The sequence below is a fragment of the Monocercomonoides exilis genome, assembly GCF_001643675.1.
Source record: "Monocercomonoides exilis strain PA203 chromosome Unknown scaffold26-1319188, whole genome shotgun sequence".
In the NCBI taxonomy this organism is placed as follows: Eukaryota; Preaxostyla; order Oxymonadida; family Polymastigidae; genus Monocercomonoides; species Monocercomonoides exilis.
Window position 1 is genome coordinate 937,518 of NW_027150571.1, and position 15,157 is coordinate 952,674.

Genomic DNA, 15,157 nt, shown 5'->3' on the forward strand with positions numbered 1-15,157 from the left:
GGATACAAATCATTTCTTATTAAAATTTGATATTGTTTCATTTTGTTTGAATGCGATTGTCAATAGTTCAATCGAAAAAAATTCATGAAAAATAAAAAATTTCAATGAACCTGATAATTCAACGGTTGCAACTTTTCAAAATTAATATCACAAATGACGAAACAAACCTTGTATGAAGAAATAACAATTTTTTTTTCAACTTTTCAACTTGACCAATCAAAAAAATATACCTCTGTGACCTGACAAATTGCTTGAAGCCTCGTCTGTCACAAAAAAAAAAAAAAATAAAATAAAAAAAATAAAAATCAAATAAAAAATTAAAAAATAATTTTTATTTTAAATTAATACAAAATATACTATTGCTAAAACTTTTAAAGACTTTTCATAGCACTTTGAAAAAGATTTGTTGATAGCATCTCTAATATCTTGTCGTTTTTTCTCTTATGTCAGTGACCGTCAGTGACAATCATTGACAAATTGTGACATAAATATTCCTCAACTGACATTTCGTGTCAAATAAAATAAATATGGGGAACTTGATCACATACAGTTTGTCCGGAAATAAAGTTGATCTGTCCGAAAAAAAAGTAGATCTTACCATCAACAATATCTCAATAGTTCACTTAACATTCAGCATTTTGAAGTGAAGAGTGTTTTTTAATTTTTTTGTGTGTGTGCAATGTGATTGTTTGCTTTTCTTTTGGGTTCAGCAAGTTGAATAGTGCTTTTTGTTTAACTGTGCACAGTTTTTCTGCAGTTTAAGTTGTTTTTCAACTATTAATTTTGATGATGTCAATTTTTCTTTGCAAAAGTTCGATAAGAGTATTATTTTCTGAATTTTTTGATTTTCAAGTCGCTTTCGAACATTAACTTCAAGAATTTTGATTATTAACATGCTGAATCCAATTTTGAATAGATTGACTGAGCTTTTTTTTTACAAAACGTATTTTTATCGATTGAGCGTATTTTAAACTGTTTTTTCTTTTATTATCTCTTCAGATTTTCAGAATATAATTGATTAAAATTTTTAATTGGAAATTATATTCTTGTTTAAATTTATTTTCAAAGAAACATCAAAGAACAAAAACATTATATTTCTCTAAATTTTGTATTGGAACAATTTCGTTGTGCATAATTGAATCATATAAACGCAAAACTCAAATAACATGCTGAAATTCTTTCATTATATCTTATCTTTCAAATATACAAAGCCATTTGACAGTTAAAAAAAAGCACAAATTAAAACAAGTTTGAAAACATACAGATAATTTGATGAAAAGTTTTGAGAATTAATTTCTTTGAATGAAAACAAACAGCTCCAGTATCCTACCGAGTAATACTCAAATGAAAAATAAAGGTAATCGCTGCGCTGTAACAAAATTTAAATTCGAAAGAAAGTTTTCTTGTATCAAAAATTTTGGATATTTTTGAAAGGTAGGAAAAATTAGATAATTGGAATTAACAACAACAACTATTTGAAAAAAAAAAATATCACAGCATCCAACAAACATTCAGAAGATACCATTTCATCATTTTATTATTATTCCTTGTTTTCAAACAATAACTTTGTAAAATCATTTTATTCAGTAAATATTCATTCACCATTAAATTCAAAACAAATCTAGAAATTGTTGATATTCATATGAAAAGAAGTGAATGATCAGTGTTTTGAAGTATCTTACTGTTGTCATTTTGTTTATCAACTGTTTTTTTGAAAATTTGAAGTTTCAAAAAAACATAAATAAACAAAAAACTGTAAAACAAAAAATGTGACATTCAATATTGGGTGAATAAATGAGATATTGTTGATGGTAAGATCTTCTTTTTTTTTTGGACAGATCAACTTTATTTCCGGACAGACTGTAAATAAAAAATTTGATGATTTCAAAATAAAAAGTATTATTTCTTGAAGATTTTCAAAATAATTATTTTTGTAATTAAGAATTATGAAATCGTTATTAATAACCCTTTTTGCAAATCATAAATATCTTGTCAGTCATTTTGTCATTTTTTCAATTTTCTCTTGTCATGTCACAGAGGTATACAAAAAAATATTAAAATAAAAACATTTAGCTGTGTTTTGAAAATCCACATATCCATTTGACTAATTCAACACAAAACCATAAATGTCATTATTTTTTCCTTTTGAGGTTTATTCATTTATTTCTCTTCAAATTGGAAAAACAAGAGTGAAATGTTAAAACAACATTCTCAAAGCTCAGTCAGTGTCTTTTTTTCTTTTTCATATTCCTTATCCTCAATTTCATCTATCATCGTCTTTGCACTTCTTCTTTTCAATAAATATTCTTCAAGTCTATTCACTCATCCTCCAAACAACTCTTCCCAATCTTAAACGTTCCTCATCATCAAAATTGCATATGGGTCATTCATTTTGAAAAGTCACAAATGTTATATTTTTGAGTTTTATTTAAATGTTCCTTGTTTGATCATTTTTTGTAATTAATCAGTCAGATTTCTCCAACATTCACTTTTTTTCTCATCAAATATGTTTGTGAATTCTATTTGTATATGTAACAATGTTTTTAGCATTTAAAGCAAAAATGATCAAAAAATAAACAATTTTTTTAAACCCAAATATTATGCATATGCGACTTTTCAAAAAGAATGACCCATATGTTTGAGACCAATTCCAATCTTTGATCATTCTGTCAATTATTTTAACATCAATTATGTGAAAAGAGTAATTATTCCATCTTCGTTTGTTATTTCTATCAATGTGTTGATCGCATCCATTATCTGTTTCCAATCATTTTTGATTCAATCCTTTTGTCAATTCATATTGTGGAAACAAAAATAACATTAAAATGATAAACATTTATGACAACTTCCCAGCACAATCCTGCAAAATGATGATTGCTTGAACACTTTCATGATACAAATGGTTTATTTCACTTGCACACCAAACACGCTAGTGTTATTTGAAAAAGTTAATGTGATTTTGATTTTGAAAAAAATGAACAAAATGTGTTTTCATTAATTTCTAAAAAATCAAAAAGACAAATATGCAAACAATCGTATGCATCAATGTTCGTCAATAAAACATAAATTATTTGTGAATGAACAACTATTGGATGTGATTGAACCATGTTTTTTTAAATTTTTTTTGGTTATTCATTATAATCACGATTAACTTTTTTTCGCAAAACAACTCTTATTTTTTTCTTTTGTGATAAAAAAGGAGAATTAGTTATTTATTTGATGTTATTTTGCTCCACACATAAGTCAATCAGATGACATCTTTCTGAAATGTCAACACTCGAAACTCTCAATGAAAAATGTTCACAGATAAAGGAGCAAGGATTCCATTTTGAGAATTAAACAAAAATGACAAGTGCAGATTTCAATACAACCTCTTGAATTCTGTGGAATGGTGCAAAAAAAAAATCATACAAATGCATCAAAAATTGTTTTATCAAAAACTTAATGATATCAAAAAGAATCGCCCATTCATCCAAAGAACAATTGCAATTGGCAGTGCTCTTTGAAATACCTCCGAGCCTGTGCTTTTGAGGCTTCAACTCTCATTCCAAATTCCCTCTTCCTTTTTCATTCTCTTTGTTTTGACTTTTATCAGAAAAGAAATTTCAGGCAATGAGTTTCTTGATGAACTGGGATGAATAAAATGCCAAGCAATAAGAACAATCTGAAATATTCACTGAAAATAAAAGAAAGTGTAATTGTTGAAGAAGAATTGCTTTTGGGGACATATAAAAGAAAATCCATTTTTGAATTATTTAGAAAGACGATAAATGCAGATCCAATAAAATTGATGTTTTTGAACTCAATGATGGAAAAAGAGAAGAGAAGAAAATGGACTTGTCAGATCTCGTTTTGAATTTATCAGAAGTGCCATTTATCATTTTTTCACATCGAAATACCACTAGTGTCAACAATGTCAAAAATTGAAAAAGGTTACAAAATAACAATTTTTTTCTCTCTTTCAACAATTCTCAATCATTCGTTTTTCTTGAAAGGATTGCACACACCTTGGCTCTTATTGACACAAAAATGTCATTGTAAATGAAAATAATAGAAATCTTTGGTAAATTTGTTATTTTCATGCATGAACAATACTGTCTGAAACATTTGATATTTCAGTGACTCCCCTCAATCACTTCGCACTGAAATTCAATTTCATTTCCAATCTGTAATCCCCTATTTATCTTTTGACCTCACACACTTCATAGCATCAAATCAACAAACCTTCTTCTTCAAAAAATAAAAAGGAAAAGAAAATTATCACATTCTTTAAATTTATATAGTTATTCATATATATATTACTTTTGAAAACAAAGTTTATCACATTCAATTGTCAATAGACATGATTACTGAATCGTTTTTATTGCTGTGGCATTATCTGGTTATTTCAGTGTTTGTCCCCATCAGCTCTGCTTCCTGAGAAGAGAAGAGAAGAAAAGAAAAGAAAAGAAAAGAAGACATTCAAACAGATTCAATTTGATTAAGCCTTCCAATCTCAAGACAAACATTGGCTCCATTCAGTGTTTTTCATTTCACAAAAGAGATTGATCTCCATTCAATTCTGAGTATTTTTCTCAAACAAAACATAACAATACAAAAAACAAAATTCTCAAAAAAATAAAAGCATGAAACATAAAAACAAGGAAAATATACACACACAATCAATCAATGAAATGATTATCGAATTTTCTTCACTTGCTGAATAAAGCACATGTCCAGATACCGAACTTTTTCCTGCCCATCACTCCCATACCCCTCACTTTCTGTTCGGCTCTCTCTTGCAAAGTTCAACACACTGCGACAGCAACGTCACACTCCACTTTGCACTCACCCCCTCTTCCCCATCCCAATCCCCATCCCAATCCCCATCCCCATCCCCATCCCCATGTACACCCACATTAGCCCCTTGCTCCAAGACTCATCCATCCATTTCATCCAATTCATCTCAATCAACATCCTCATCCTCCTCTTTCCCCCGAATTTCATTCTGCTCCTGTGTTCGACACCAAACACTCGCTCCCCTCCACAGCACATGACTCTCCAACATAGTCCATCGCATCTGTCATCGTGAAGATCAGCGACCCTGCCGGCAGACACTGTGTCAGCCCCCTCTTCACATCCCCCAGCCCCATCCGCTCTTCTGCCCTTTCTTCAACACATTTCCCAATTATCCCTTTCATCGTGAAGCTTTTCACAACACACAAATCCGGCCTCTCTCCATTCAAGATCTTATCTCCTGCCACCTCTGCTGGATACTCTCCAAACGGGATCTCCAGCGTCAGACACTCCCACAGCATCATCCCCATCGAAAACACCACTGATTCTTTTGTTGCTCCCATCTTCTTGTTCACCTGCAGCTCTGGCGCCTTCCATCTCAGACATTCCTTCCTGTTGTATTCATCATCCTCAAAAGCCGATGAGGGCAGAGAATCCTCATCATCATCATCACTGGCAGATGTCACAACAGTCGATGATGAGATGGATGACGAGTCTGAACTATCATCAGAAGAGAAGTCTGAATGCATCACAACGCAGATGACCATGTGCTCGGAGAAGAGAACAATGTGAGGACTCAGATTGGCAAGTGACTGAAGTGGGTTTTCCATCTCGTCAAATGAGTGGAGTGCCAGATTAGCTACCCAGAACAGAATTTGAGCAGCTGTTTGCTCTCTTTCCTTCAATGTGCCAATTGCCATCTCCTTTGTTTTATTCTTTCCATGAAGCAGCATGAACAGCGAATCCCTCAAATCCACAATCAGCTTCTCATGAGGCGATGAACAGGCCATCGCATCCACCAGATTCGACATTGATGAAGTGGTTGGACACAGACTCTCTGATCGAACAAAAGTCGAATCTGTGTCTGAAGCATCTGTGGTTGAAGTGGATGAGGTAGATGAAATAGATGGTGAAGGAGTTCGCTTTCTTGTCTCCTCCTCATCATCGACCTTCTCCAGCATCCATTGAGGAATCTTGTCTGAATCTCTTCCCAAAATGTATTCTGTTGATCCACTTTCAGATAGAAGATGCTCTGATGACTCCGAGTGCCCCAAGCTTTTCTCATATATTCTCTTCTTTATCCTCTCTTCATTTTTCTTCTCAGCCTCCTTTTCTGCTCTTCTCCACTGCTCCTCTGGCGACATCTCCATCGTCATCATCTCAAACGCCTTCGGATCCTTTCTGATGTTATCATTCACAATCTCTCTCAGATCGTTGTTCTCATTCTTTTCCTTTCTCCATCGAACAGCCAGAACAATAATGACCGCAAGCAGTATTACAACAATCACAATGCAAACAATCAACAACCAATAAGATTTCCCTTCTTTTCCTCCTTCAGCAATATTTTCATCCCCATTTGCCTTGGGCTCGCTTCTGTTCTTCAGAACAAATGCATCAGTTGCAGACAACCGCTTTCCATACGCAATCATCACAGACACCTCCTTCTCATCTGGGATCGACGAAAGATTTCTCGAAGGCACCATCCCAACTGCTTCCGTTTCACTCACAAACCCATCTTCTGCAAAATGATATGTCTCAATCAGGTCTGTATCCCCAGCTGATAAAATCAGTCGGAATGACAAATCACATGGCAGAAGAAGCACCCCCTTGAATTGAATTTCAATCCCACCTCCATTTTCGCCGGCCGAAGCCCCTTCCAGCTTGGGAATGAAGAAAGGCGATGATCTTTCTCCTGCGATTCCACCAATGGTGCATCCATCATTCAAAATCCAAAGCGATGAGTTATCCTTCAATCCATCTCCTCCTTTCAAACTCGAAATGGTCAATGAAGCAGAATCTGAGCAAATGATGTTTCTTCGAAGAGAAGGATAATTTTCAATGAAAGGATTGTTATTTGCAAACATTCCCATCTCAATAACTGTCTTTCCTCCTCTTATCGAAATTCCTCCCTTTGACGAATCCTCAATCTTAATTTCTTTTGAGTCAAGATTGGAGTTTTCCACGTGGACAAGCGATCCATTCCATTCACATGTTTCTCTGAAATCATTATTTCTTTCTCTTTCGCTTTCTTTTGAAAGAATTCCTTCAAGCTCACACATGTGCATCGAAACATCAGTCATGTTGTCAAGTTCCATAATGATTCCTTTTTCAGAGTGAGAAGCGCAGTTGGAACAAGAACAATTGGAAAGAACTGTATGAGTGGATGATGAAGAAGCAGAGAAAACAGAAGCTCCTTCTGAGTTCCTTGAACAGTTGTTGAATGAGGAGCTTCCAACCGAAACACTTCCCGAAGTTGACATGTCAATCGAAATGATGCAACCTTCAGACAGCTTCACTCCATCAGCAGATATTCCATCGAATACAACACTTCCACATTTTCTAATCTCAAATATAACAGTTGTTGATTCAATTTGTTTCAGTTTAACATTTGTAATATTTATCTCATCTCCATTTAGCAGAAATGAAGGCTTCTTGAATGAAAGCATTGATATTGAGCAGTTGTCAACATGAAAAATTCCATTTTCGATGCTCATAAATGTTGAATTGAGAACAACAGATTCAATGTTTTCTGATTGGCCGATCGAAGAAAAGTCAACAGATGAAAGAGAAAGCTGTCCACTTGTTTCATGAATAATTGAATTGCCTGAATATGAAAACAACTGGCCAAAATTGAATTTCAATCTTTCAATCCTAACGTTTCCCGATGTCCTGATAAGACTTCCCTCGTCATAACTAGCAATTGCTGAGTTCAGATGCACCAAAGCAGCTGAAGGAGATTGCAATGAGCGGATGATCACATCATGCACATCACGTTCCCCATTGATGATCGTCTCCTCTGAGATCAGCAGCTGCGAGTACAGAGATGGAATAATGTGTTGGATTCCCTCACTCAATGAGTGACATGGAGCACTGAACTCTCCACATTGCTTGCTGTCTCCTTGATTGTCTGCAACAGAAGAAACAAATATAGTCTCGCTCTGGTATTTCATCACCCTCAGAATAAGATCTTCTTCCCCCACAAAAGAGTCTGTTGCGCAGCCCCACATTGCCAGTTCCTTCACAAAAGGTACTCTGAAATCCAGTAAGAATTGTGCATCAACAATTTGTGCATCAATCGAGTGGCATTTCACATAAACATCTCTTCCCCTCAGTGCAGTATTGTCTCTGAATGTGATATTCGAAAAAACAAAATTCAGAGGCTGTTCAGCTATCGAGGTGCATTCCAGAAACAGCCACCCGCCTCTTCCTGTGCTCGAGCAGAAACATTCAGAAATCGTGCAAAATGAGCAGTCAAAACTTCCTCCTTCATTCAATACACAAAACATCCCTCCACCCTTTCCACACCTTGTTCCACCACACTTCTTCATCGTTGTGTTTCGAATCACCATTTTCAATGGCTTGTGATCATTACCATTTCGAATGATGGGAATATCATATGTTGCGTTCTGGGCAACTTCTTCAAATACGCTCCACTCAATAAGAACATCTTGTTCAATTTCATTATTTATTATTCTTGAACTCTTTGAAATGCTCAATCCACTCGCCTCATCAAGTTGAACATTCTTCATTGTCAGATTTTTAATGTTCAAAATCGTTGATGAAAGCACAGAAACAATATCTTTTGAAAAGCAAAGTGATTGCATTGTCACAAATTCCAATTGAACTGTTCCTCCGTCTGCCTTTATCAGTCCATAATTAATCATGTTCTCTCTGCTTTCTTCATTTTTTGCGAATGAGCAGTCTTTCAGAGTCAACAGCCCTTCGCTTGAGCCAACATGCATCAAAACATTCACTCCACTTGCAAATGAAGATGGAATCACAAACTTGATCAGTTCGAAATTTGTGATCCCAGAAATCTTTATTGCTGCTTCCTTATCTCCCTCTGCTCCATCGATTGAAGTGCGGCATTCCAAAGAGCATTTATTTGTATCATCCGATTTTATTGAGATTCCACTGAGATCAATACATTTCTGAAGAATTCCTTTTCCGATGATGGTAATATTTCTTTCATTTAATTCTGGCAGTCTTGTCAACGAATAATCCATCGACAGACAAGGATAATCTGAGAATCCACAAACACACACATCATAACCTTCGCTCCCAATAAATATCTCTGACCCAATCGCTCGCCAGAAATTGACCAGTGGAATGGCATTCGTTGTGTCACTCCCATCAAAGCCTCTCATCGAATCCAACGAAATATCTGCCAGATGCCCAGTCACAAATGGAAGAGAGGCATTTGTGATGCTCTTTGTCAAATTAGGTGATTCAACAAACAGGTCATTTCCATATCTCGCAATATTTGGCTTGTCTGCTTCAAAAACAGGTGATGAGATCACAAATGAAGAATACTCATCAATCAGCTTCAGTGCCATCCCTCCCCCAAACCCAATCTTCCGTTCTTCTGCTGGTGCTGTGCATCCTATGAATGTGCACGAAATAATATTCATTTGAATGCTCCCTTTCAACTGAGTATCAATGGCCCCTCCTCTGCTTTCATCAGCAAGCACAGAGCATCCATCAAAATCACATTCTTCAATATTTATTTGTGTGTTCGTATTTTCATCATTGCTGTTGTCAATGCTCACACAGCCTCCTCTTCCAGCTGTTCTTTCGATTTTTGTGAAATTACATTCAGTCATGCTCAACCACAGAGTGCTCATCAACTCGGTATTTGTGCTGCTTCCTCTCAACGAGATCAATGGAGTTTCACTCAAATCAATCGATGAAGCTGATAATGAATCAATGGCCAAAATTCCATTCTCAGCAAACAAGAATAAAGATGAAAGTTCTGATGGAGGTCCTTGAAGAATCAAAGAACAATGAGACAAAGTCAGTATTGATGAAGAAGAAGAAATGAAAATGGAGTGTGATGAGAGAGAAGAAGGAAGAGAAAAGATAAGTCTTGAAAATTCGGTTTCAATACTTGCTGTTATCATCGCTGGATTGGATGTTTCACTTGAATCAGAGACTGTCCAACCACTTTCATCATCATTTCCTCGAATAACATGCTTTTGTCCAGCAAAGGTCAATTCATCGCTCATCTGAATCATTCCATTCACAACAACTTTCTTTGTTCCTGTCAACCGTGTGAGCGAATGTTTCATTGTCAAGCAAGGGAATTGGACTATTCCACAGCGTGAATGATCACATGCCTCAGAATTGCTCACAAAGATTTCTTCTGGAGTGGGAAGGAGATAGATGCACAGTGGGATAACCAAACTGTTGTTTCCATTGTCATATCCCCTCACCTTGTCAGCAGTATCTGACGATGCCGTAACACATGTTATCTTTTCTGATTTTGCAGTCATTTCCAAATTGGGTGAGAAGACGAAGATATCGCTTCCCCACTTGGCTGTGTTTGTTCCAAATGAAGAAGAAATCAGGAAATTGGGATTTTCATTCAATAGCTGGAGAAGGATTCCTCCCCCAAATCCATATGTTGCAGAGCAATAGCACCCATCAAAAGATCCACCTTTCACATTCACTTCATTCTCATTCCCTGCACACAGCATCATCGATCCACCATTTTCTGAACTTGTGCTTCCACATCCTTCAAATACGCTTGAATTAAAATCAATGTTGACCTTGTCATTCGAAAACGACATCACTGCTGCTCCGCTTGTTGTCCTTTCAATCCCATCAAAAACACATTCTGAAAGTGCCAATGAAATCTCATTTGTTGAAGAAAGCGAAAACAATGAATTTGTGGAAATAGTCGTTGACCAGTTCACATGTTCCATCTGAAATACCCCATTCTGTATGTTTATCAGTTCTGTCGAAAATGCTGTTTCTGTTGATTGTCCGCTCTCAAAAGATATGTTTAGTCTGCTGATCCTCATTCCTCCTTTCCCACTTATCTCAAACAGCCTTGATCCACGGTTATTCGGATGAGCCGAGGCATGCACAAGAATAAGGTCTCTGGCAGTCAATATGCCTGTCGAGACTGAAAATAGAGACAGCCCAGATGCTTCAAATTCTGTTTGGATTGCTGTGCTCATATTGCTTTGACCATAAACAGCAAAAGCATTGACTCCACAATCAAAACAATTTGTTTCGATTATCATTCCTGAAAAGACTTCAACATTGGGAACCAAGTCTGGAATCAATTGTGAAAGGCAACGGCTGATCGTGCTGCATGGATAAGATTTATCCAGCCCACAAGCATATGTATCTATGCCTTTTGGTTGTGAATCAGTTGAAGAAACAAATCTCACAGTTCCAAAATCATTGTTAAGCCATGTACTTTCATCAACAATTGATTCCGGAAGTGTGCTTACTCTATTTAATGTTTGTCTTGTTGAGCAGCAAGTTGAGTCGATGTTGTTTGCTTTTGATTCCTTAAGAGCAACATCATGTCCTCCTTTCACGCATGTATTATTGTGAAAAAAGCAATAAAACAACAATGTTCCGCTATTGAAACTATTTATTAATATTCCAATAGCACCTCCTCCACGCATCGAAAAGCAATGACAAAATAGACAGTTCGAGATAATAACTTGATCAGTGCAGTACCAATGTTCAATTGCTCCACCTGTTCCATCTGCACTCCCATTGCATAAACAACTGTAGAAAAATGAATTAATGATGCATTTTTTCTGTTTTTCTGTTTTTGTTGGACGTAGATTTATCGCTCCTCCATCGTTGCCAGATGAACAGTTATAGAATGAGCAATCATCAACCATTGACTGTTCGTTAATATTCTCCGACATTATTCCTCCTCCCCCACAATTTGTTGTTGCTGCTGCTGTGCATTGTTCAAAAGTCGAATGGAGCACAATGCATTCAGCGATTTTCAAAGCATATATTCCTCCACCTCTTGTCAAGGAAGCGTTGCATCTTGTGAATGAAGAATTTTCAACTGTCAAAATGGCGTTTGCATTATCGTGCACATAAAGGGCACCTCCTTGTGGTGCTGTGCAATCAACCCACTCGCATGATAAAAATGTTTGGCTTTCTGTTGTATCCATCCGTTCTTTTTTCTGAAGAGCATTCATTTCTCTTTTTCCGAAGTTTATTGTTGTGTTTCTGCAGATGAATTCATGTGAAGAATGAGATCCACTCGAAATACCTCCTTCAAAGACATTCACACACGAATAGACAAGGCAGTTCTCCATTGAACTCAACAAGCATGAATGTTCCACAAAATGATCGCTATTCGAGGCATATTTCACAGACATGTTCCTGAAGGCACAATTAATGATCTGTTCGCTTTTGCTCTTCCCTGATAACAGGAAATAGTCTGAGGATGAAACAGCCAGGTCTGTGATGATGGAATTTCTCAAAATAACAGAATTTGAATCATCAGATGACAATACGAGGCTGGAAGGGTTAATATTCTTTTGGGGGATCAAACTCATATTTGTGAGGCATATTGACCCACTTTGCAAATGAAAAGGAGATGCTGTTTTTTGGTGGGAAATGCAGGAATCCAACACAATTCTTGATTTATCTGCGATAAGCATCAAAGGTAAAGAAGAATGTTCAATTGCCACATTTTTCAGTCCAACTGTAGAATTGTGCAATCCCAAAAATGTGTTTTTCACTGTAGAAAGTTCTGACTGTAATCTTTTCACTTCTAAAAATGTACTCTGCTCAGATAAGTAATTGTTATCAGCCTCTGATAGATATTGTGCATCATTTGAATAACCTGAACCCAAATAAAGAAAAAGATTGAAAAAATAACAATCCGAAAGTATTCCTTTGTTCTCCAATGTGGCAGCAATAGAGGCATGCTGTGCTTCAAATGTCTTCCCAAGAATCAAACATACCAAAATGCACAAATGCATTCTCATACTGAATGAGAATAAATTTTGATTAAAAAATTTAATATTCTCCGTATGATCAAATCGAAATAAATAATGGTTTTTTACACAATGGAAAATTGAAAAAATCTTTCTTTCAGCAAATCATTTTGTGGGCTTTTGAAATACATCTGGAGCATATCCAAAGCATGAAGCTTCATTGGTTTTTTCATGAATGAATCGGTATTTGCTGATGCAGATGAAATTCTTTCGCTTCAAAAAATAAAATATAATAATAAATTTAAAAAGGATGAAACTGAATGAAAGATTGAAAAAAAACCTTTTCAAAAAGAAACTGCTATCCAATCAATGCACAAAAAGTTGAAAATCTCCCATCCAAAAAATGTCCTCAAAATCACCCTTTGAATGTGTTGTTTCTTATTGACAAATGTGTCCTCTCTCATTGCAATTAAATGATGAGTCTTTCTTCATCCACTCTCTCTTTCTTCCACTTGTCTGCTGCTCAATTGCTCTCCCTTCATAACTTCCTCCAAATTTCACATCATCCCCTCTCACAAGCTTTCTCTTCATTTTCTCTCTTCTCCATTCTTCCTTTCACGCTCTCCCCTTTTTTGTCTTGTCATTCCGCTTTGTCTGCTTCTTTCCCGCAAACATCAAAATTCATTCTTCTCCATTGTTCGTCCTCTCCTTTTTTGCTCTTTCTTTTTTCTTTTTCATCCATTTTTATAAACATCCGATGTTTGACATTCAAAAATACCCATCTGTTTATTTTCTGCGAAATGAAACATTTTAGAGACCATTTGTGCTGATTGAGAGGAGATGTTTCGAGAAACCTTCTCTGTATATATTCTTGAAAAAAAAATAAAAATAAAAATAAAAATAAATTTATTTATTTATTTTGTTATCATAATTCAAAAAAAATTTTTTTCCAAAAAAAATAAAGAAAAAGAAAACAAATCAAAAAGTTTTCTATTTTTTCATTCTGAAAATTTTTCATCATTCAAAAAAACTATATTTTTTCTGCAAACAAACAATTGCTCATTTTGTCCTTCTTCATTTGCTAAAAACTTCCATTGCGAAATATCAACAATCCCATTTGCCTCTTCTCTCTTCTCAATCTCTTGTTCCTCGCTTTCCGTTCTGCATTAGCCCTGCCTCTATCTCTTCCTTCTTCCTCCCATCAACCCCATCCTTTCATTCTCTTTTCCATCTTCTTCTTTTTCCTGTCTATGATCGCTCGCTTTCAATTCCTCCAATAACGTTGTCATTTCTACTCATGCAAAGCCTTCCAATTCATAATCGTTCAACATCACATCCTTTTCTGATCAATTGCACGTCTTTGAATAAAATTTGGTATGTCTTCAAAATGCCCCTTGTTGAAATACCTAAAAAGGGAAAGATGATGTGAAAGCGAATAGAAAAGCATGAACGAATAAATAAATCAAACCTCTCAACATATGCAGAGTGGTTGATGTACAACGACTGTTCCAAATTTTATTTTTCAATAAAAAACAGCCAATGCATTTTCAGCAAATTCAAAAAGATTAAAATGAAAATGGCAGCATATTCAACAAAGAATGTTTATTGGAATGAAATTGAATGTTATTTTTGTGAAACTGTTGAAGTCGCTGTAATCCTTTTGGTTTCGCCTAGCAAGGCAAATAAATGCACAAACTATCGAGATCATGTTGCACAGAATATGGTGGAGCCTTCAAGTGCACCCTTGAAAGCTATCTGAAAATTGCTGAGTTTAGTGGATGAAATCGATATCTCTTCCATTGTTTGCAACATTTTGACTCTGGCAAATAAAAGAGTGATAGCCATTGAACTATGTATTGGATGTTTTGTTTTTCTTCAGAATACCGTTTGTTCGCGTCGTTGAGCTGCGTGGTTGAATTATGATTTGGCGATTTTCCTTCCTTTTAAAAAACACTCTCACTTCCAACCTTTTTGCTTCGACAGTTCCATCATAAAAAAGAGTTAAATAATTTATGCCTTTTCTTTTTCAATGCTTCTCCAAAAATAAGGTTTTATTTGGAATTTACAGTTATCAAATCATCTATTATGGTTGAAAAGATTAAAAATGAGATTTGGAAATGATATAATTTTGTATTAATCAGCAAAATATTCAACTTGTATGTATAATTATTTCGTTACCATCATATGGCTTCCAATGTTCTCCTTTTAAATTTTCAAAGAAAAATTAAAATTTTTGAGTTTCCAAGGAACTTTTTGAAAAATATCAATCTAAAAGTTCGAATGGTTTCTGTGAAATAATAATTTCTCATTTTATGCTTGTTCTGAAACAATGATTTTTCCCAAAGATAATTTTAGAATTTATTATGTTCTTGAAACACCCTTGGTGGAAAACCCGGTAGTTGGTGACTCGAAATAGTCGGATTTTTCAACGTTAAAGTCTCTCAATTCTTTATGAG

The 15,157-nt window shown here is 35.3% G+C and overlaps 1 protein-coding gene across 1 annotated transcript; it reads right to left on the minus strand.

Moving 5' to 3' along the window:
- Positions 1 to 4,551: 4,551 nt before the first annotated feature.
- Positions 4,552 to 12,137, minus strand: MONOS_15484 (uncharacterized protein; the record flags this gene model as incomplete). The annotated part of the gene is made up of 1 exon (XM_067868362.1): positions 4,552 to 12,137. The coding sequence occupies one exon, from the start codon at positions 12,135 to 12,137 to the stop codon at positions 4,983 to 4,985; it is 7,155 nt and encodes a 2,384-aa protein (XP_067726343.1). The 3' UTR covers positions 4,552 to 4,982.
- Positions 12,138 to 15,157: the final 3,020 nt, after the last annotated feature.